Here is a 23,612-nt window from a genome sequence, read left to right on the forward strand (position 1 = left end):
AGTTTCGCGAAGGCAGCTAAGGACAAAGAATGTCATGCCCACGTATTTTGATCAGCTTAAGCTCCTGCAAAACAAGCTGTACCAAAAACATCCAGTCCGTGTGACTGTGAACTGAGATCGGCTTGGAATTACCTTGTTTTTCTGAAAGTGAGGTTCTGGGAATCCACTAAAGCACCATCCATTATTTGGTAGAAAATGCTGAATGCGTCATTTTTAGTGCTGCCAAAATGTTCTATACTGCAGGGCAATTATTTTGCATTCTTTTCCGAAAGGGATACAACTTAACTACTATTAAACCACACTCCAGCTGAGTAGTCAGTTCATTAAGGTGGTGACCTTAAAATCAGCAGAATCTCTGCAACAGACATCTAGTGGGAAATGGCTCAAGCCTAACAGCGAACAGTCTGACCCACCAGAGCATTCAGAGGGCAAAAGTCAAGCACAACGTCTCCAAAACAGACTGTAAGCAAAGGTGAAAGGCAGCAGTAACATCTGGTGCTCCTGCAATGTGGGTGTGCGTCTTGGCTGAGTACGCACATAATATATGTCGGTGTGCTGAGCGACAAGACTCCACAGTCGCAGTCTGTATTTAGACATGTTTACATGGGGTGACATCTGGATAAAGCCTGAGGTCACTGAGGGTGTTCACGTTACCAACACTCCATAAAAGCGCTTTCCCACGCCTAATGCTTCAGTGTGGTGGGTATGACCTTGGGACAGAAAAACAGACGCTGTAAATAATCAGGATCCACCAGTTTAAAAACCTATTTAATCCTTGCAGGCTGGCATTTACTGCTGCATGTTATTTGTCATCTAATCACTCCTGACTAAAGGTAGCTAGTCATTTAGTGAGATTTATGCAACTGTTGCACATCCTGTACCACTGTAATGAAATGTAATAAGCTGTCATTAAATAGAGACTTTAAAATTCCTTCTCATTCATGTTTGAACTGATGGCATTGGTGATTTTGATTTCTTGATAATTGGATATGTAATGAACTTTTGGTCATTTTAGATGATTTGATGTAGCAAATCTCATGCATAGTTCCTTGTGTTTATTCAAGATATGAGTTTTAAGTGGAAAAAGCATGTTCATATTTCTCAAAGTAAGAAGTTTTTTTTCAGTAAATGTACTGAAATCCGGCAATCACACTGGTATTAGTATCATAAACTGTCAAACAACACTCTGTCCCAAATATGCTGCATGCAGTACAACAACTTGTTGCAGAAAACAAATGTCCGTGGAGGATTAGATAGGTTGCTTCCACTGACATAGGCCGAGGTCAGAAATGTCTTGTTTGCAGTTGTGATTTATGGATTGGTGACAAACAAGACTGGAGAAAAGCACAGTTCCAAGGTGATTTGCAAAAACCACTTGCTGTTGTCACTACAGGGAAAAAGGACACATACCTAAGTTTGAGCCAGAGTTCAGACAAGACACCACATGAGCAGATTATGTTTCACTTGAATCTTTATTGTTTACATAATTCAACATAGATAATAGGTAATCATGTCGCTGCTGTGTTTAAGATGAGGGGAAAAAAATTGTAGGATAAGCTGAGCCTATTGGTAGAACATTGCTTGACCTTGAGAGGAACAACACAGCTGCACGGACGGAACGTTTCCAATGGCAGAACACAGAAGCACATTTATTCTGGAGTACATATCTTTCCTGTCCGTCTGCTTTTCCCTCTATTCCACCTTAAAGCCTGCAACAAGAGGGAACTCTGGCAAACACACGTTTATCCAGAAACTATTCAACGCTGTCAATACTAGAGGTGAATTTGTACACTGGGGAAAACAGGTACACTGAGTAAAACCAATTATTTTTCTGTGCAGTGAGAAATATACCTACCTACTATCCTAAATATCACTGAAATACATACAGTAGGATGGTAGGGTCACAGTACTCCAGCAAACCCACTTTCTTCACTATTCGTACACCACTGAGAAACTTGCATGTAAAGAACAGGACAATATGTATTGTAAAAAAGGAAAATTCTGTGACTAGTATTTTATACATGTATGTATATTATCTACTAACCACAAGATACCCAAAGAAAAGATTTGGCACAATCTTGACAGAGATAAATACAACTGCAATGAAAAAATAACAACCAACAACCAAATACGAAGGATTTTAAAATATTGCAGAGAGAACATCAAATCTAACCATGCACGAAGTAAGGCAACCTACTGCAGATGTTTTTTTCTTTTTAAATATAGAAAAAGTTACAGTGTATGCACTATGAGAAGTGCATCTATTTCTACAACACCTGTGTGGACTGCTGTCAGCACTGTCTGCTGAGTTACACTTAGAAATGTGGGCTCCTGGGTTGCTGGCCTCACCTACAGACAGACAGTCTGGTGCAGACTAAAGTCATCACTCTATTGTACAGCAGAGGTTACTGGTAGTGTTGCCCATCATCAATAACTTAAGTAATGCAAAGTATGCTCTTATGCTACAATAAAGCCTTATCATGGACTTTGACAGGAAAATAGATGTATCAAATTCCAGATGTGTTCTTTTTAAACTACAGTGTGTGTTTTTGGATTATTTTTCTACATTTTACATTCAATTTTGTTTTGCTGCTGTTGTTCTTTTTTTTTTTACTTAGGAAATACTTTCATATTTATACTGACTTTATGTATATGTGTGCATGCACATGTGGTCATGTGCAGTTGTATGTGTACAGCTTGTGACGGTTGTGTTTTACAAATCCTTTGTCTTGATGAGAGTAACCAACGGCTTGTCATCAGGACTGTAGTCTTCATAAGCGATGGGAGTGGCGTCGTACATGGCGGGCCTGGACTTCTTCCCGAATCTGATGAGAAAGTATAAAAACCAAATGTTAATCAGTGTTGCAAAACCAAATGCTGAATCCCAAAATAGCCGTGAAACCTTGTGGAAGTAGTTAGTGAACAAGAAATTCTATTGAAGAAGCACGGCAGTGATTTAGTGCTGAATGTTAGCGGGACGCACAAAAGGCAGACAATGCTAGAAGAAAATGGTTTACAGATATGCAGCACAGGCCAAGATATTCCAGCTTTTAGCAATAAAAACACTAGATTCTTCATTTCCCACAATGCAACTCAACTGAATGCAAACCAGTTGTTAAATTGCATCATGTATGTACAGGCACATACGTGTCTACATAAATCTATGTAGTAACAGAATACACAAAATTGCCATTCACTTTGCTGTTAATTGATTAGTGTTTTTAAGTGTCCTGACCTGGCATGGCGGATGGAGGCTATAGCATTGCTGAACTCGCTGTCGATGCTGCGGCAGTTGTAGAACTCCTGGTAGGCATGGCGGGACGAGCCCTGGTACTCGATGCGGCTGATGCGACAGATGCCCACAATGAGGATGATGAGCATGAGGACAAAGGCCACGCACAGAGCTCCGATGATGATGTAGAGGGAGTGGCGGGGCATGTTGGTCAGGGTGTCCTCAGTGTGTGCTGGCTTCCACTGCAGGTCTGACACACACACACACACACACACACACACACACACACACATACACACACAGATATTCAGCTTTCTACATGTCACATTTTAGATTAATAGCTGAGGAGACATTATATGGCAGCCTGACTTACGGATCTCGCAGCTGGGCCCCACCCACCCTGGTGGACAGTGACAGGTGAAGCCATTTGATTGGTCAATGCAGGTGCCACCATGGTGACAAGGGTTGCTCTCACACTCATTAATGTCGACCTCACACTTGTCCCCTGAGCAGAAAGGTAAGGTTGCATTCAATACCAAGAGCAGAAACTGAGGATGGTGGGTTCAGTTTGTTTGGCTGCATTATTTACCACATAGTGACATTCACCTCTATTGTAATCATGCACAGTAATACGCAGACAGTCTATTGATCATCAGTGCTCACCCAGGTATCCAGGTGGGCAGGCACAGGAGGCATTAAGTCCTGTGCTCTCACAGCGGCCTCCGTTCAGGCAGTGCATCTTCAGACATGGATCCTTGTAGATTTCACAGTGTCTGCCTGCACACACACAGAGAGATGACTGGTAATAATTTATCAGGTTGCATGTTTAGCACTAAGAGACCTCAGCTACAAACGTAAAAAATAATCATTCACATACACATTTACATACCTTCAAACTGTGGCGTGCAGACACACTCGTAGGCATTGATGAGATCCCTACAGGTGGCGTAGTTCTGGCAGGGGGCAGACAGACACTCATTGTACTCCTCCTCACAATATAAGCCATGGTAGCCTTGATGGGACACACAAATACATACAGTTTACATAAATGTTGCAGCTTTAAAGCAATATATCACTGATGCATTGAAGCAACCTTTAGGGAGAAGAAGACATTGCTGAAAGCTCTGAGTTCATGTGTCAGGAAGGGGAAGTGTGTATACTTGTTTATTATTGCACATTATCTGAAAGCACAATTGCAGAGGCTGGAAGCAGTGAACTTATTGAAGGTGGCTACAACTTGTAGTGTTTCCTTGTATTAGCATCTCTAATGTGTTTAAGAAGTCTTTCCTCTCGTTCACAAATCACACAGTGTCGTACAAGAAGCTTCCCAGAGCAACCATAACATTTATTTGCTAGGCACCAAGGAGCAGAGGGTGGAGTGATGCAAAAAGTGCCTTCCTCATTCACTATTCTTGCTCATAGTTTTTCTTCAAGATGTTTTAATCTGTTTTCTTTTAGTCACCGTCACGCTTGATACATATAACATTACACTATGATGGGATAACTACCAGCAACTCTTATGCACATGCTGAGAGGGTCATGAGAGTTTGATCCAGTACGGGTATGCTAAGTGGACTTTAACTGTGTTTATTGGTGAACCCTTAGGGGGACTACTGCAGGAGTACAGTGCATCCTGGATGTTGTTGCAAGCCATGCCGTCCTGGTACAACCAAAGTGACAGTTGTGTTGGTAGTCTCGGCACAAAGTCAACCATGTTTCTGGTGGGCGTTTGACGCCACCAGGGTTGCTCCTCGTCTCCAATCCTGTTTGTCATATACATGCACAGTTGGGCTGACGAGGGCGTCCAGCTTGGGAACCTTACAATCACGTCTTTGTTTTTTGTGGTATTGCTGGCCTCATCAAAACACGACCCTCAACACATACATGTTGCATACTTCTTTGCCGGAAATCAAGGGATCGCTCCCTTTGAGTTGGGTGTGAGTTGCTGCCACAATTGAAGAGGTTTACATATATCAGGATCTTGTTCGTGAGTTATGAGAAAATGGAGCATGAGTTGGACAGACAGATTGGTACATAACAGCAGTTATGTTGGTACTGTAACTGATCATCATGGTCAAGCTAGAAGGCAAAGCTCACAATTCACCAGTCGACCATTAACCAGTCGGTCATTCTGGGACCAAAAGAATGAGGCAGAGTTGCTGCTCCTTTGTGTCAACAGGAAGTGGTTTAGGCACCTGAATGGAACGTCTACTGTGTGCCTTCCTTTGGAGGCTTTCCAAGTACATCAGAAACATCAACTTTACGTCACCTTTACAGTACATAAAAACATAAAATAATCAAGCAGCTGATTTTTAAAAAACAATGTACATCCTCTTATTAATTTCCCAATAAATGTATGGATATACTGTAATCCAGTATGCTGCCAATCAGTGGGATTGGGCACAAGGTCAAATAGCATGCAGTGCACTGTGCTTTCCATAGGATGGCAGCTGTGTACTGAGGCAAAATAAGCCTGCAACTGCTAAAAACATGGTCCATGCATGAATATCAGACAGTCAGTGCCTTGCTCGTATCTCTGCTATTTAATTTAGAGCCTAAAAGGAAAAATACAAAGTATAATTTGCAAGTATTTGTAGGAGAATGTGGCACAGCTGATTGTGTTTAATATGCACAACTAAAAGGTCTGCAGGGCTTCAGGAGGTACAATGCTGAAGTAATCAGCAATGCACGTTTTCGTATTAGGTCTGTTTGTTTTAATACCCTCCTACACCAAATTTACTCTTCCTCTGTGTATAAATCAGATGTAATTAACCTGAAAAATAGCTGCAATGTTTGCATATACACTAATCTAACACCTGACGTGCCTTTACATACCTACACACACTCCCAACTGAACCTCTGCATTTCATCTAAGTGTTCTACAAACTCCGAAAGAGCCAAAATCACCAAAGGAACGATGCCCCTTGAGTTCTTATACGACTAGTGTAGCAATCTGTTTTCATTTGCTCTTCTCCAACTTTAAATGACTATATTTCTCACTTGGTTCCCAGTGCTGAGTAGAGGTTCAACAGATCCTCCGTGGGCCACAGCTAACGTGTGTTTGGGGAAACAGAGAAGAGGAATTAATGAGGAGCCCAGTTAGAACCTCTAGGGTCCTCCCTGTGAAATGCCAGTGAAATGTCAAGTGCCTTTCCAAGTCTCTGTCTGCATTTTGTGGGCTGGCAGCCTCTTGTGTGAGCTGGATTACAGGAAACTGGAAGACAGATCATTCTACATATCAGCTCCCCAGCAGCTTTATTTGAAACGGCCAGCAGACATTTACAGAACCTCAACAACATATCCACACAGTTAGACAAGGAGAACAGCCACACAAACTACTGTATTCAGGTGCTCATATGTACACATAGAGAATACAATGTTCATACACACCCACCCACAGTCTCACAAAGATTCAGAAGTCTTTATTTATGCTTATTTATATATTTGTTTTGTGTGCCATTTTGTAAGATCTGAACCTGAATATTTAACCCTCTGAACTCCAGAACTTGCTGGCAGTTTTAAAAATATGTTATCTTTTTTTAAAAATCACCAAAATGACATCATTCTAAAGAAAAAGAAACTTTAAAAACAAAACAAAGCATCAGAAATGTCAGCTTCTTTAATTTACTGTAATGTGTGTCAGAAAACTTCTTAATCTAAGCTTAAAATCATGATCTTTCATGAAGAATAATTTATTCTACATGCCTTAATTTAAAAAAGGCCCAAAATTAACTATTTTGACTGACTACATTCTGTAAAAAACAAACATTCAGCCCTCCTCAGCACAACTATGAAGACATTATTGACTCTGCTGTGACCAACTGTCACATGACAAAAATTCAGCAATTTTTCGGCTTAACTGCAGACTGCGTCACTTTGAAAAATGTTGTACATGTTGATTTGGGGTTAGTAAAATTTAAACTTCAACTGTCATGCTTTTCTTCTATTGTGATTTTATGGTATAACTGTGTCATGTTGCATCCCTCCTTCTAGCCATAGTTGTGCTGTTTCTATAAAGGTAAAGAACTTTATATAGCTGTGAAAATTGGACCTAGAATAAGTAAAAATGTGACAGGAGCAAAGAAAAAACACCTAGAAACTGCTTGTTTTTTTAAAGGCTAACCTTAGTCAGGTAAAATTTGTAACATTAATCTTTTCCTCGACTGGAAAGCACTTGGACTCGGTGTCTGTTGTAATCATACGATAGACAACGGCAGAAATTCTGAATTTCATGTATATGCATGTCTGAATACGTAATTGTGTGTGCGTGTGTTCCCTGTAATGTCTGGGACGCTAATTACAAATCACCAATTTTACCAATCCCATTAGACGAGGCTGCCTGAGCAGAGGTATTTGATTGGATGGCAGCATCTGCTCGAGCAGCAGAACCACAAACACAGACAATGGATTGGGAGAAACACACACGCACGCACACACACTTGTAAGTCGACTGCTTCACCATGGCAACCAGACAACAGAGGATGAGAGGGAAATAAGATGAGGTAACGGTAGGAAGAATAAGATATGGAAGAACAAAAGAAAAAAAGTATGAAAGAAATTCAAACCAGAGAAAAGATAAGATGCAGGTTGTGGCGAAGACACTGTAAGATATCTGAATAAATGGAAAACAGTAGATGCCTGCACTGCAACACAACAAAGCAAGAGTCAGAGCACTCAAATAAAGAAGAAGAACATGAAGTAAGGAGGGAATATCAACTCAAATCTTACAGTTTAATTGTTTAACCATATCCCCTGGTGTGAAATTTGAAGCAAAAAATTGTAAAATGTTAAATCTCAGATGCGTTTCAAAATCAGTAAGTAAACATGTTCTGCAAGAAATCTTCAGTCCTGTCCTACATCTATATTGAAGGACTACAAAATCTCCAAACATTTGAGATCCATCTTTAACATAAGCAGTAATTTCAGTTTCTAAATATTTTTGCCATATCGCAAAAGAGTCAGGAAAAGGAGCAGCTGCATCTACGTTGAAGTAGGAATGAATGAACGGGAGGATCAAATATGAGCTCATCATGGTGACTGCTTCATACATTCGACTGACAGCTGGTGTAAACAGAGAGCAGCGGAGCAAAGTGTCAGATTATGTTGATGGGCCACTGGGAAAGTCATCTATCTCGCCATCCCAGGAAGGTAATTGCAGCACAATGGATAATGATAAGTCATCATTCCACTCAATTGATTTGATCACAGAGGAATCAGCACTAGCGGCACGATCATCTCGTCTAAAAATAACTCATCATTGAGCCAGATGATATTTACTGCTACACTGAGCCTGAGCCAGCAGCACTGCAAGCCACCATCCTTTTAGTTATCACTTTATGTGCGGGTTGTAAAGGCAGATCTAGAGAAGAGATAGAGGCAAAGTGAGGAGTCAAATGGTATCTTAAAGACATGGACGGATATCAGAAGAGTCGAAGAGGCCTCAAAAGCAGAAAGAGACTCTAAAAGCACTCTGATGTTTTGTTGTGAACACACTGCAATGAAAAAAACATCTACAGTATATATTTCAGACAATATCACCCTACTTAAGCAGGAAAATGCTGCTTGATGAAAATCCTCCACCACAGGTTTCTGTTTGAGTTACACAGTCTCTCATTTCTAGCATGAGTCAAATATTTGATCTCAGGAACACTTTCAGAGTTAGGTTTTGAGTTAAAAATATTCCAGTTGGATTAATAACCCATGTCAGAATTTTTCATGTTTAATTATGCCATTAAAAGTCTTTAAAATTACATCTATTCCTCGTCAGGGATGAGAACTAATCACGCTTTACACCATGTACAGTAAATGGTTCTGTAATTCATGAGTAAAAATGTCTATTTCTATACATATGATATATGTATTTCTGAAAGTGTTTCATATGTATATGTATATATATATATATATATATATATATATATATATATATATATATATATATATGGCATGCCGTTTAGGAAATTATATATATAATGAAAGTCGATATATATATAATGAAAGTCGATATATATATAATGAAAGTCGATATATATATAATGAAACTTGATATATATATAATGAAACTCGATATATATATAATGAAACTTGATATATATATAATGAAAGTTGATATATATATATAATGAAACTTGATATATATATAATGAAAGTTGATATATATATATATAATGAAAGTTGATATATATATAATGAAAGTTGATATATATATATAATGAAAGTCGATATATATATATATATAATGAAACTTGATATATATATAATGAAAGTTGATATATATATAATGAAACTTGATATATATATAATGAAAGTCGGAATATAGAATGTTCAGATTTTCATTCCATCTATTCAAAGTTCCATTCCATATATTCAGACTTTTTCCTACTGAGCCCTGGAAGGACATGGCAAACAAAAACAGGAACCTGATTGGACATTTGCTCTTCAGATGAGCTCTTCTGTGATTATCTATCTATCTTCATGGTTGTCACAGGGAACGGCGACTACGTTTGAGAAAACAGGTAATTTTTAGAGATGTTTTGATTCTGAACACTGAACGTGTTAGCATTAGCTTAGCTACTTAGCTTCGACTACATTTGCATCCCTACATAGCTTAAAGGTTAAACAACTGCACCATATGTTGATGATAATGATAATATCTATGTTTATCTTTATAGCTGGTCTTAAGGCTAATTACGAGGCAGAGGTCAGCTGCTGCCTGGACACATCCATGATCACGCCACTGGTGGGACACAATCGTACTGGATTTCAGCTGAAGGCTGCTGTTCTGTCCAAACTGAGACATTTTTATTGTGACATACCCTCCACTGTTGTTAGCTTTTGATTCAATAATTTTTTTGAGATGAGGAAATCACTATTGCATGTTTCTAGTTAAATACCCTACTTTTATGATATATCACTACAGCATGCACTTTTTATATTTTCCATCAATTTCACCCAAAAGTTGAATAACTATTTGTGAGCAGTGTATGTAGACACATAATAGAAGCACATTTCAATAATATATCTGCTGCAGTAGTGCAGTTTATCTACCTAGATTGGTGTAACAGTAAAAAAAAAAAAACAATATATGCTACTGATGTTTCTGACTAAAATCTGCTTGAAAAGCACAACTGCTTATCTGTCAAAATGTGTGTAACAAAAGTGTGCACTGAACACTGAATAAAGTCTCTGTACATTATAGACAAAATTTGCATCTCTCATCACAAATTTCTGTTTATTCACCCAAAGTGCATGAGTAAAATACAAAACAGGTGAAGTACTAAAAAAGATTTATTTTCTAGAAAAGCCAATAGTCAACAATGCAGTTTAATTCTGGGACAGTTGCTCCAGCACCGACACCATGCGTCCCATCAGTGCAACCAAGGTTTTCATTCATCTTCTGGATGTTCTGGAGCATGGCAGAGGTCACGTCTTGGTGTCTTCCGATCTGTTCCAAGAACCGTTCCTCTGACCTCTCCAGATACTGCAGAGGATCCACAGCAGCTTCCTGGTTCCCTTTTCCTGCATAAAAGCATCCAAAAAGTATTAGTTGTCAGTAATTATTTTCTATTTTCATAAACACAGTTAACTTAAAGTAAATGTTCTATTTTGTGATTTTAGGATGGGTCAAAAGATAACATACTGATCATGTTGATGTCTGCATAGTCTAAACAGATCTTACTTGATTTGGTCTGTAGAGAGGAGGACAGCGTGGAGGAGCTGCAGGACGGAACCAGTTAAGCTGCAGACTAGTGCTCCTGGTAACTGGACCTCATCATCCAAGGCCGACAACTAAATAAAATGAACAAGACATGCTGTTGATAGCATCTGTAATACAAATGATTTTATCCATTAACTGATTTATTGCTTTGTCCATACAATGTTAGAAAGTGTTACAAATAATACCTGTAATAATTTCCAACAGTGATAAATGCCTTGTTTTATTTTACAACAAAAAACACCAAAAGCATCTGTGTATAAGAAATCAGTGCATTGGATTTCCACATCTGCAAAGCTAGAAAATCACACATCAGAATTTTACCTTGAAATTATGAAAATAGCTGCAGATTACCAGTACTCTTTACTTCATTGTGTTAACTTGATCATTTGAATCAGTTTTTTAGACTTGTATTACTGATACGAAACATAATCAACACATAAATTAAAATGTGTTCGCAAAGAGTTCACTGGTTCTTCAAGGAAAATTTCAATGATAACCATATAGTTCAGTAATATGATTAATGGGTCATTGTGTAACAGCGTGGGAGGTTCTGAATACAGGTCTTGGACTGAAATATTGCTGCTGCTTTCCTCCGGTTTTATAAGGAGTTGTTTCATAGCTTGTTAGCTTACCAGCGGCTAACTGGCTGGCAAACAATAGTTCAACGCCAACCTCTAATCAGTGATCCGGTGTCCGGACCGCGTTAGCTGGCGGAACGTTCATAATACTGATGTGGGACTGTTGTAGCTAGCGTATTCATAGTAGGATAACAGCAGGATGTTGGAGAAATAAAACTTACCATTATCAGGATCGCTGGTCTGCATGGCAGATTCTTAGCGCATCGCACTGCTTGAATGTCTGTGTATTTCAGGCCGATTTCAAAATAAAACTCAATAAAATTCTCGTCCGGGTGAGTGTCCTTCATTGTCGCTTCGCCATACGGACATGTCCCTTCCGGGGCTCGGTAGGAAAAAAGATTTGATATATATATATAATGAAAGTTGATATATATATATATAATGAAAGTCGATATATATATATAATGAAACTTGATATATATATAATGAAAGTTGATATATATATAATGAAAGTCGATATATATATAATGAAAGTTGATATATATATAATGAAAGTCGATATATATATATAATGAAAGTTGATATATATATATAATGAAAGTTGATATATATATAATGAAAGTCGATATATATATATATATATATATATATATATATATAATATATATATATATATATATCAAGTTTCATTATATATATATCAAGTTTCATTATATATATATCGACTTTCATTATATATATATATCAAGTTTCATTATATATATATCGACTTTCATTATATATATATCAACTTTCATTATATATATATCAAGTTTCGTTATATATATATCGACTTTCATTATATATATATCAACTTTCATTATATATATATCAAGTTTCATTATATATATAATTTCCTAAACGGCATGCCATATATATATATATATATATATATATATATCATTTTGCACACTGTGTATCCTTTTCATAATGGATTTTCCACATTTTTTGCACACCGCACACTTTCTGTACTGTATATTTTACACATTACATATGACAAATAGTTTTACTATCACCTGCAGTATGAGTACTTCTGTTAATGTAATGGTTTATATACTGAAAAATCTATCTATCTATCTATCTATCTATCTATCTATCTATCTATCTATCTATCTATCTATCTATCTATCTATCTATCTATCCATCTACCCATCTGTCTGTCTAGCTTGCTATCTGAATATGCTAAAATTGTATGTTTTAAAAGTTTACCTGACTTCACTGAAAAGTACATAAAAAAAACATAGTTTTGCATGGAGGGAAACTCTGGTTAACTTACAAAATACCCCAGAAAAAGATGCAAAACTAATGCAAGTGACAGAGAGGGTTTGGAGGGAACTGCTCAGGTGGGTAGGTGGTGGGATTTATCATTTATATGCCGGCGCTCAAGGCAACTGTCTCACCCATCCACTTCCATTCTTATAGAGACCCTTCTGTAAGTGAGACTGACAAGGATGTGTACCGGCAGCACAAACACACACACATACACACTCAGAAATGAATATTTCATCCCATGCACACACAGATACTGGCAACGTTGAGTGAAAAACAGCAGCCAAGGTCTGATATTAATTCAGATTTGCACACATGCTCTGTTTTAATATGTTAAGTTTTTCAATAAACAACTAAAGCCATGAACTGTGCCAGCTCTAACTGGCTAAATCTGGCTCCTGATTTCTACAGCATCACGACACCAGCAACCAGCAGCAGCCTAAGTATTTACTAAAAGCATTGGGATGCGTGACAGTGCAGCTCACCTGGGACGCAGAGACACCTGTAGCTGTTGCCCACACTGCGGCAGACTCCGTGAGCACAGGGGTTCAGGGCACAGAAGTCCACCAGCTGGGCACATGTGGGGCCTGTGAAGCCAGCTGTGCAGCTACAGCCGAACCCCAGAGGGCCGGGCCCCTGAGCATAGCACGTCCCGTTATTGTGACAGGGGCTGGAGGCGCACGGGTCCACTTTCTGCTCGCATGTAGCACCCTGGTAACCTGGGAGATGACAGTGTGAAATGTCAAGATATAGAAAGGGACAGGGAGAAAAAAAATCATGGAAAACCAACACAAAGATAATCTGCTTATGACTCTGGAAGCCTTGGAATAATGTTAATCAGTATGATCGACATTAATGTCCTCATCAGCAACATTTGGAGCACACAGCTGCGGCACAAGTTGCTGCTTTCGCAGCTGAATTTGAAATGCAAGTCTTTGGTCACTTTTCGGCCTCACATGAACCTACTTTCAACAAGATGGCAGAGTGGCACAGCAGGGGTTGTGTTTATGCAAATCCAGTGGTGCAGTGCGATATGTGACATCCATTTTGGCATAAAATTGCACCGACTCTTCAGCCCACTGAAACTGCCTCTTAATGCAAATAAGGTCACAGAGAAATTTTCCTCTAGAATTTGGAGGTATGAGTTCAGTTTTTTGTTTAGTTTGATAAAAGTTTGTTCCATTTGCAGTCTCCAACTTAAAGATGTACTGAACACTTCTAACTACACAGCTACACGTATCTCATGTAGTATTCATTTGTCTTAATTAAAGAATATGTCACACCTTTGAGGACTAGAAATGTGCTCACAGACAGACATTAGGATGACATTAAATCCTTATCTTAACCATAGACTGTATAATAAACTTTATTTATTATACAGTCTATGATCATAAAGTAGAACAAAAAATAATTTTCTTTAAAAACAAGTGAAATAATTTAATATGCATTTCAGCAGAAGTGCATTAAATAACATGTTTGAAATGTTAAACTAAATGACCTTGACCATTCACTTTTTCCAGCTTTTTAAACCCTTCATGTTTGTAATCCTGTCATATGTTTGGTGCCCACATGCAGTTTATCATTACAGTAAAGGAAGAGTTTTGAATGTTGGGAAATAAAACTGATTTATTTATTTTTTGCCAGAAGCCAAAAGATAATTAGAATAGTGTCACATAAAGACTGGAAGCAGGTGTAAACAACTAGCTGGGCTCACTCTGTCCTGTAACAGTATCCACCTGTTGCTCAGAGCAGCCATACAGTCAATTATTTATAATTTATATGTAATCATACGCCTTAATACAATGTAAATGGTTCAGTTGTCTAAAAATGTACCCCTTGTACCATCGTCATGAATGAAGGAATTAACTACAGAGACCAAAACTATTATTTGTACAAAGCTGTAAACATGTTTACTTCTGCTGTTAGGTTTTGACATAGAGGTCTATGGGGACTGATGTGATTTTGGAGCAGTCATTTGATGAACTGCAATTTTTGAAACTTTGGCTTCATTTTTCCACCCCAAATGTTTCCACTCGATCTCCACCACAACAAATAGTGACAACATATACTACAAATCACAATTGATTGTTTTTACATTTCTGTTTCTATACACAAAGAAGATCATTTGGGGGGAATGCTTTAACCAATCTCCGGTTTACGTCCTGTCCTGTCCTGGGATCTTTCTGTGTGGAGTTTCCATGCTCTCCCTGTGCATGAGTGGGTTTTCTCCAGGTTCTCCGGCTTCATCACACAGTCCAAAAACGTGTTGAGAGTAACTGGTGATTCTAAATTGTCTGTAGGTGTGAATGTGAATGTGCTTGTTTGTCTCTATGTGTAGCCCTGTGATAGATTGGTGACCTGTCCAGGGTGTCCCCTCCCTTCGCACTGAGTAAAATGGATTCCAGCCCCCTAGGACCCTACAGAGAATTAAGTGATGTATGTATGTATGTATGTATGTATGTATGTATGTGTATGGATGGATGGATGGATGGATGGATGGTTGTCTTAACCTTGGACAGAGCTAGGCCGCCTGCTCCCAGTGTAAGTTAACTTACACTGAGACATGAGTGACGCGAGTTGATCTTCAAAGAAGAAAAACAAAATGTCAGATCATTCTTTAAGACCTTGTTACTGCCATGTCTTCCAGCAGCAGCTTTGGGAGAGTGACACCAAGGATCAAAAGATGTTATCCTGAATGAGACAGCAAGTGGCTTGATTCTGTCTACAACTACCACCCCAAATTACCACCTTCTGCAATTTTAATGTTCTTTCTTTTATTCGTTGTTCGAGACCGAGACAAACAGAGCGAAAGCAGCTTAAGAGAGATTGAATTCTTGCTGCAAACAGGGCTGTCTAACTATTATGCTGCACAGAATTTCTGGAGGAGGAATGATGTGTTTTTGTCATGCTTTCTGTGCGACAATGCCCCTCTGTGTTTGTGTGGGGGGTCGTTTCTGTGCAGACCCATGCTCTCATTTCCTTGCCACTAGTTTCTTCTTCACCTCCTCTCATTATCTCGTGAGCCTCTATCTCTTTTCACCTATCCTCCACTTCTAAAAATAACCCCTTTTCTTCACCCCGACTCCTCTTCTGTCTTCACCTCCCATGAGAATCGCCATTATACTGCAGAGAGGATAAAGACTCTGCTGTGTACATGCACACATCTCTGCTGTGATGTAGTGCATGTGAGTCCTCTGATTTACAGTAACACCGTAGTAAATCCCTGAGCTGACTGAACCAGAGTGCACACTCCATTGAACTAATGAAGAGATCTCTCCCAAGCATCCATTGATCTGCAAGACTTTATTTTACTGTGCGAGAAGGACATTTATCATTCAGCAGAGAGACACCAGTAATCTGCAGCAGTCAGGCGAAAATCTCACCACAGCTCTTCTTTCTCTTTCTGTCCACTGACTCGTTCAGCTTCATCCCTTCGCGTTTTTGCTCCCCTGCCTCTCTCCCTTTCCCTCTTTTACATGAACACAAAAACACACGCATAAATTTAATTTTATGATTTATATTTGCTCTGTCATGCTGTAATCCCCTGCTTTCCTCTGTGTTTAGCTTCATCGCTCTCTCCAAGAACTTGAGCTGAATTTCTTTCCTAGTTTTTCTCTATTTTCAGCTTATTTGTCGATACATCTACAGTCTAAAGGAGCGCACACACTCACACTGTGACACGAGCTGACAGAGAGGAGTCTGTTCGCTCCTGCTGCTGGCGTTCAAACCTGCCAAGGAGTTAACAGTTTAAATTTAGCTGGCCCGCTCACTCCTCCGCCCGTCTACATCTGACTGGAGGCAGCTACAGTGCAGACATTCGCACTTCGCCCTCTTCTGTCAGTGTTTACGAGTCAAAGCGCAGAATTTACATGCACGCACCTCTCAAATTCACATCATCCACATGGGTTTAACTTCTGCATCACCTTGTAGCGAGAGCATGAAAGTAAAAACTACACTGTGTGCACAATCACTTGGCAAGTGAGTGTTCAGACCTCATCATTATTGCTCTGCACATTTTCCAACTCCAAACCATATAAACCTGAGTGCTTATTGGATTTAATCATTTTCCGCCGACATGTACTTGTGTAATGAAAGAGGGTGCAGTCTAAAGTGATTAATGCGTTACATTAAGGTCTATAATAATTCGGCAGCCTCATTACTTCGGCTAAAACGGGCCAAGAAAGAGATTTAACTGACGCTGAAAGTCAAAAATTGTGAAATGTGTCTCATACAGATGTAATATTCTTGAAAAAGATAAACTATTGAGGTGTGATTGCTGGACAATCAGACATTTCAGTAAGACATTTGGAGAAGAAAATGCGCAAATTAATTGCAAAAGATTTTAGAAAAATGAAATGTGAAATGATGAAATGACCGAGAACACATTATCCTTGAGTGCTGCTGTACTCCAGGACTGCAGCCAAGCTGGAGTGTCCAGAAGTACAAGGTGTCAAGTGCTCAGACTCATGGATGAGGTAAGAAGGCTAAAACAAGACGAACAAGTTGAAGTATCAGGATAAGGTCAAGAACTACCTGACAACAGATTTTTTAAAGGTTTGATGGACAGATGAAATCATAGTGACTCTTGGTAGAGCTGATGGATGACTGGATCACTAATGGACACCGCTTTGATTCAAGTGCCAGCAGGGTGGAGGAGGAGGACCGGTATGGATGCTACCATTAACCCTCATGTCGCCCTGCCGGTCAAAAATGGCCCGTTTTAAAGTTTGAAAATGTGGGAAAAAATATAGATTTTCACAGTGAAACTTCTGCTGTCCACATTTTCAACATTGTTGGGAAATCTTTGAACATTTTTTGGTGGAAAAACGAAATGTTAAAAATGTTCCTTAAAAACATTCACAAAAAGATCAACGTGTTGAGCAACCAAAATCCAGTGAAATTCACTGGATTTTGGTTGATTTTTTTTCCAAATGTACTGAAACAAAATATTGGAGGTTTTGCTGATATATATGGAATCATTCTAGATATTTTTAGGATTTTTTGGGGGAAAATTAATATTCATATTTTTATTTACAATTTTTAGTTTTTTTATTTTTATTTCTTGCCAAATTTGGGGATTTTTTTAAAAATAAAACTTCTAAGGGAAACTTTGAAGGAATTTTCTTCCTGAAGATTTTGCAAATTTACAAACTTGGGGAATTTTTTGCTGAATTTTGGGATTTTTTTCAGACAAGTGAACAATATTTTTTGATGCTGTAAATGAGGACAACAGAAGGGTTAAGGATGAGCTCGTTGCAATTTTTTGGGTTGAAGACTGAAAGTTGACCCCAAAACTAAAGATCAGTTTCTGAAATCTGGCGGACATCAACAACATTCAAGAAGGCCATGATCTTGATGTAGGATAATAATCATATGCATTCAGGTACCTCAAAGACCTTTTGGATGATTGAATAAGAACCTGGCCATCCTAGTAACATGTAGGCCATTCTCCAACATGAGAATTACAGTGAGGGAAGATACACACCTCTTTGAATAGCATGAAGGAGGCTGCAGTGGTGCTTTAGTTCATTGTGAATAGATTGAGAAACTAGCAAACCCCAGGCTGGCTGTATTGGTTAGCGTATATTTTGAACTGCCAAAAATGTGACTTGACTCAAGTTTGCACTACTTATTTGTTAAAGTTACTCTTAAAATGCAGAATAGTTTCTTAATAATTGCACAAATGTATCTAAAAGAGACCATCATCTACTTTTAAGATTCAATAGCATCTTGGATTGACTGAGAGCTCTGTATTTGTGAATCCCGAAGAACAAAGTTTGCATAATAACTGTGCACACACTGTAGAAGACATTCAGAGAGCACAGACCTTCATAAATATCAGATTCTACAATTTGTGATTCTACCCAGAGGCATTTTATTTAGTCTGCTTTAACTTTTAAATAAGAGCAAATTTGCCCTGTGAAGTTTTGATTGAAAGACTGCTTTTGCATCTTTCAAGTATGTCTAAACACAGTACCGATGTGTCCATATGCATGTGAGATTAAGTCTTGGCATCATTCACTATTCCTGCTTTCCATAGAGGCACTTGAAGCTTATTTCCCTCAAGAAAGTGACTCTGCTGTAAGAAACAAAAAAGCACAACTCTGGTTCTGTGTTGGTATCTTTTTAAGCTAATGAAATTTTCAATTCTTCCGTTTTTGTTGCCCTGAGTGGTTTCCTGCAGAGCTGACACGGAAGGGTAGGTTTGTTGTTGATAAATGGCCCATTACTCTTCAAGTTATAATCAAAGTTAACTTGGAAATTAGTTTTTACTTCTCAAATTGGATAGTTGGGGCATTTTAGACACAAATAATTTGATCCGACTGCGTGTTTAGAGTTTTTTTTGAGCATGTTTGTCATCTCAGAGTTGATCCAGCTTCTTCAGTTGTTCGCCTCCAGACCCCTTTAATTTGTTCCTGCCTATCTGTGCCTCATAAAACACAGAATATGGTTTGTTTCTGCTTTTATCTACTCAAAGAGACATGGCGATGGACAGCAGCAGTCCGTATATTTCCCCTGAGAGATCCGGAAACGGCCAAGTTGTGACTAATAGTGGTCATAATGGAAACAAACACACGGTTTGCAAAGCTGAGAGAGTTACTTTTTTCCCTCAGAGGACAATTTCCACTGTAGAGAAGGTGCTGTGAGAACAATAAGAAGAGCAGAGATGTGCCACTACTGAAAATAAATGCACGGTAAAGGTTTTATTCTTTCAGTCAACCAATATAAAGCTACACTGTGGCCTAAGTGTGAGGAATTGTTGATAAAAGCGATTGTATTACAGTCGGTTTCTCATCTACAGCAGTGATGTTGTTTGCCTCAGCTTTGCAGAAACAAATATGAGTGTATACAAGACAAACTGACAGAGAGTTTATTCACAGAACTGGTGATATGTAAGGAAAACTAGATATCTGATGGTGGTAGCTACTGCAACTTCCAAGCTAATGTCTTCACTACCAGTTGGGTTTACTGGATGGTTGAACCGTGTTAACTGCAGTATAAATTTACTGTTACTACTCAGCCCCAAATCTCCGTCTGGATTACGTTATGACTATTGGCTAAACCCAGTAACAACCCCTGGACAGACATCCCAAAAGCCGCATTTGGCCACTTGGTAGTTACTCAGCTCAACTTCTCTCTGAAAATCTGTGTCTTTTTGAGAAATGCCGCTGACAGAAAAACAAACAGTAACAATATCTTGATCCCTGCAGGGTGATTCCAGTGAGTAAAAATGCAGCTCATGCTGTCATAGTTGGCCTAGTGATCACAAAGCCGATGCATCACTGATGACAGCAACTAGAGTTGTCCTGCCACCCATCATTTTATTTGCTCTTCATGCCTGTGCAGAAAAAAAACACTGAGAGAAAACTTGGACATGATTTATGGGAGTGGGAGGAAAGGATCCTGGCTAAGCACTAACAATGAGCATGAAAAATAGGAAACTGTGCCGTGTGAGTGTTCATTAGGCCGTTTGATTCAGCTTATATTTCCCTGCCAGTGGAGGATACTACTTCACAATGTCTTAATTATCATGTATTACAGAGCGTTTCTACTTGGTTGAGTCTTTGAGACACACAAGTAAAATAACTAGAAAGCGACTTTCAGGAGGAACAACAGGGAACAGCAGATCTGTTTTTTTTCAAATGTCTTATTCTCTTCTGTATGCCTTCTCCTCTTGTTATCTGTCGCTGTTCTACACATAGCGAGGTTTCACATAAAGGAAATGTAAAGCATTCTTGGACTTGGAGTGTTAATGAAGGCTTTTTGTTTTTTTCAAAAGATGATGTTTTTCTGCTCCCGGAAACTTTACATTACTATACAGCATCTCCTTTACTGCCACCCTGTTAAAAACATAAATCAGGATGAAAAAGTCTCTCCGAGTTTTGATGATTTGCCCAGAGGCGGTGCATTCAAAGACATTCAAATCACCATCTTCCTTTGATATGTTCATCGGTATGGATGCACATCTCTTTTTTCCTGTGTGTTTCATATACAAACTTGTTTGTGCCACTTGACAGAACACTTAAAAGGCTTCATGTATTTCTGCACTAAAATAAACCATAAACTGTGGGCTTTATTTCTGATATTTATCATGGAACAGAATGTAATACCCAGTGGCCTCATCTAGCAGCAACATAAACACCACTCAACCCAAAGCAACAGTATGTTCTCATGCCGTGTGTGTTGTCCTATCAGAGTATTGTTCAGTCCTCTGATTGATTACTAAGTTATTGACTGATTACTTGTTAAACAGTATGTCCTGTAACGAAGCACTCTTTTTTATGAATTCACCATTTTGAGTTTGTGTAGGTGGAGCTCCTCTATTTCTGCTCTGCTTCTGATTTTCCCTCGCAGCTATGCTCCAAACAAACTGCTGTTGCAATGTGAATTTCGGCAAATTACAGAATTATGCACAATTTTCCCCATTGTTGAGAGGAATTTAGCCACCATTGATTGCAGCATTAACACCTTTGCTTTTCCTACTGTGACATGAGAAAAAGTATTCCATTAAGAGGGCCTTTGGCAAAGAAATGCCTCATTATACCATAATATTTACCACCTTTTTAGTCATTCACTTTTTTAAAACTGGCCAGCCACTTGTAAATAAACACACTGACAGGTAATTGCTCCATAAGTCAGGGTCCCCTCAGACACAGAATTAACAAATAATTATTAAAAGCTCTCCCTTGACAGAATCTCCTTGCAAAAACTGTGCTGGCAGAGTTCTCACCGCTGTTTCTCTTAATTTATGAAAATAAATAAGCAAGTGGTGGATTATGAATTCCTTTCCTCATCGGAGACCTTGTTCTTTTAGCAGATTAATATTACAAGCAGGTGCTACAGAGTGAGTGAGGCCTCTTTGACTGTTTTAACTTTGTTATGTCTTTATTAGTCCATTGCCATCTAATATTTATCCTGTGTTTTGGCTGCTTATATACAGACTGTGTACATGCTGTAGGTTAATTGCAATCCAGTGTGCTCTTATTAAGAAATACTGTTTCTGCAGCAGTTTTGCGGTCACATATTTCCCCAGAGAGGCTGATGCAGGTCGCTCAGGCTATGAAGACTAATTAGAAGAGAAGAAGGTTTAAATTAAGCATCTTGGTGGCACAGATACTGTTAAACATGCAGCAGACGCACAGAGCCCATGACAACTGCAATCAGACACCTGAAAAGTGCGAACGCTATTGCAAGATGCACAAAATTATTTCTACATATTCTCTTTAGTCAAAGACACACAAACGTCATGAGCTGTTACCACGGTTTCTCGCCATTTGTTTCTATCATAGACAAACAGACCAAGTATTTCTGGCAGCTTCACTCGTTTTTCTCTGATTCAGTTACAACAAACACACAATAATAAGCACACAGTTGGTTCCAGCATGCGACAACTGGGTTCCTACCTTCAGGACAGTAGCACCTGGGCCCAGCCAGGCTGCTGAAACACGTGGCTCCGTTCTTACAAGGCTGAGAGATGCAGTGGTCAACCAGCAACTGGCAGCGCTCGCCTTCATAACCTGACAAACACACAGCCATGGTTGTGTTAACTAGCGGCCATGTGGTCTGTTAAAAGATACACAGTACATTGCAGTTTTATATGCAGTTATCTTGCAAGGCAGGTTTCTACATGATGTATTGTAACACATAAAAGAGCAGTTTGTGGAGCCACAAAGTTATAGATAGGATTCAGAAGCTGGATTTGTATTTGTTTTTGTTTTCATAGTTTTTAAAATGTGATTTATTGTGAAAGACTACGATATTAACCCTCTTAATCCCAAAGGCCACCAAAGGGTTTAAAAGGCATGTTGTCTTTTTTAAAATCACTAAGATTACACCATTTATCAGAGTAAGAAATCGAGAAAAAAAGGCAGCAAATAATTAGTTTGACCTTCCAATGATCTTTGAAGTAATTATGTGTGACTTGCAGCTGCAACTAGAATATTAACCAAATTGAAGCTAAAAAAAATCATATTTCATCAAAGCACTTTATTTTACATGTCTCTTTTAAATAATTCCAGATTTATCATTTGCACTAAACACACTATCTAAAAAAAATTTTAAAGTCTGGGTTTTACATTAAAAAGCTTTTAGTGCTTTTCAGTCCTATGACAAAAATTCTGAGAATTTTTACCTGAACTACGGGCTGTGTTTATACAGAGCAGACAGAACACAAGCACACAGATTTTTTTTTTTTTTTTTTAAAGTAGTAAAATATATATAATATGTAGAGCCACTCAGTTTTTCAAGTTTTGGTAACAACTGTGGCATTTGGAGAAATGCAGCACATGATTTAATGTTTGTTTATTTCGTTTTTCATTATTTTATTTTATAAAAATAAATCATAAAATAGTAAAAATATAATAGTATAGCATTTCTAGTGTTCTGTGTTCTGCTGTACAAACTACATTTTTGAGCTCTAAGTACTTCTCACTGTGGTTGTGTTGTTTCCATAGAGGTGAAGAATTTTATATTGGAGTGAAAAATGATCAAACCGTGAGTAAAAATAATGCAGGACCAAAAATGGGCCAGAAACCGCTTGGATTTCAGAGGGTTAATTAAGTGTTACTATTTGCTTGTTGGTTATAATTTTTCATACATCAAAAGGTAGCTGGTATTGGCAGCTAATCTAGAACTTAGTAAACAAAAATGCATTTTTTTAAAAAAGTCATCATTGTCCACTAAAGCTGCCTTGTTAGGTTCCATTTTGCAGTGCTGACTATTGTCTGTTTCCACCTTTTTATTTCCCCTCATCTGCCACTCACACGGGGCTTGTTAGCTC

General features: G+C 38.5%; 1 protein-coding gene and 1 long non-coding RNA gene across 2 annotated transcripts in view; both read right to left on the bottom strand.

The window, feature by feature from the left end:
- Positions 1–1,453: 1,453 nt before the first annotated feature.
- Positions 1,454–23,612, bottom strand: part of dner (delta/notch-like EGF repeat containing) — a 97,914-nt gene continuing 75,755 nt past the window's right edge. Inside the window, 7 exon segments of the mRNA XM_022192593.2 lie at positions 1,454–2,825; positions 3,236–3,482; positions 3,606–3,737; positions 3,896–4,009; positions 4,122–4,244; positions 13,318–13,551; positions 22,237–22,350. Coding sequence (XP_022048285.2) covers positions 2,714–2,825; positions 3,236–3,482; positions 3,606–3,737; positions 3,896–4,009; positions 4,122–4,244; positions 13,318–13,551; positions 22,237–22,350 — 1,076 coding nt within the window. The 3' untranslated portion in view covers positions 1,454–2,713.
- On the bottom strand, positions 10,434–11,910 carry LOC127536760 (uncharacterized). Its single transcript, XR_007945953.1, has 3 exons — positions 11,746–11,910; positions 10,908–11,017; positions 10,434–10,747 (listed from the first exon to the last, which is right to left on the bottom strand). It is a non-coding gene; the product is annotated as an uncharacterized LOC127536760 (long non-coding RNA).

The sequence above is a fragment of the Acanthochromis polyacanthus genome, chromosome 13 (assembly GCF_021347895.1).
Source record: "Acanthochromis polyacanthus isolate Apoly-LR-REF ecotype Palm Island chromosome 13, KAUST_Apoly_ChrSc, whole genome shotgun sequence".
Classification (NCBI taxonomy): Eukaryota; Metazoa; Chordata; class Actinopteri; family Pomacentridae; genus Acanthochromis; species Acanthochromis polyacanthus.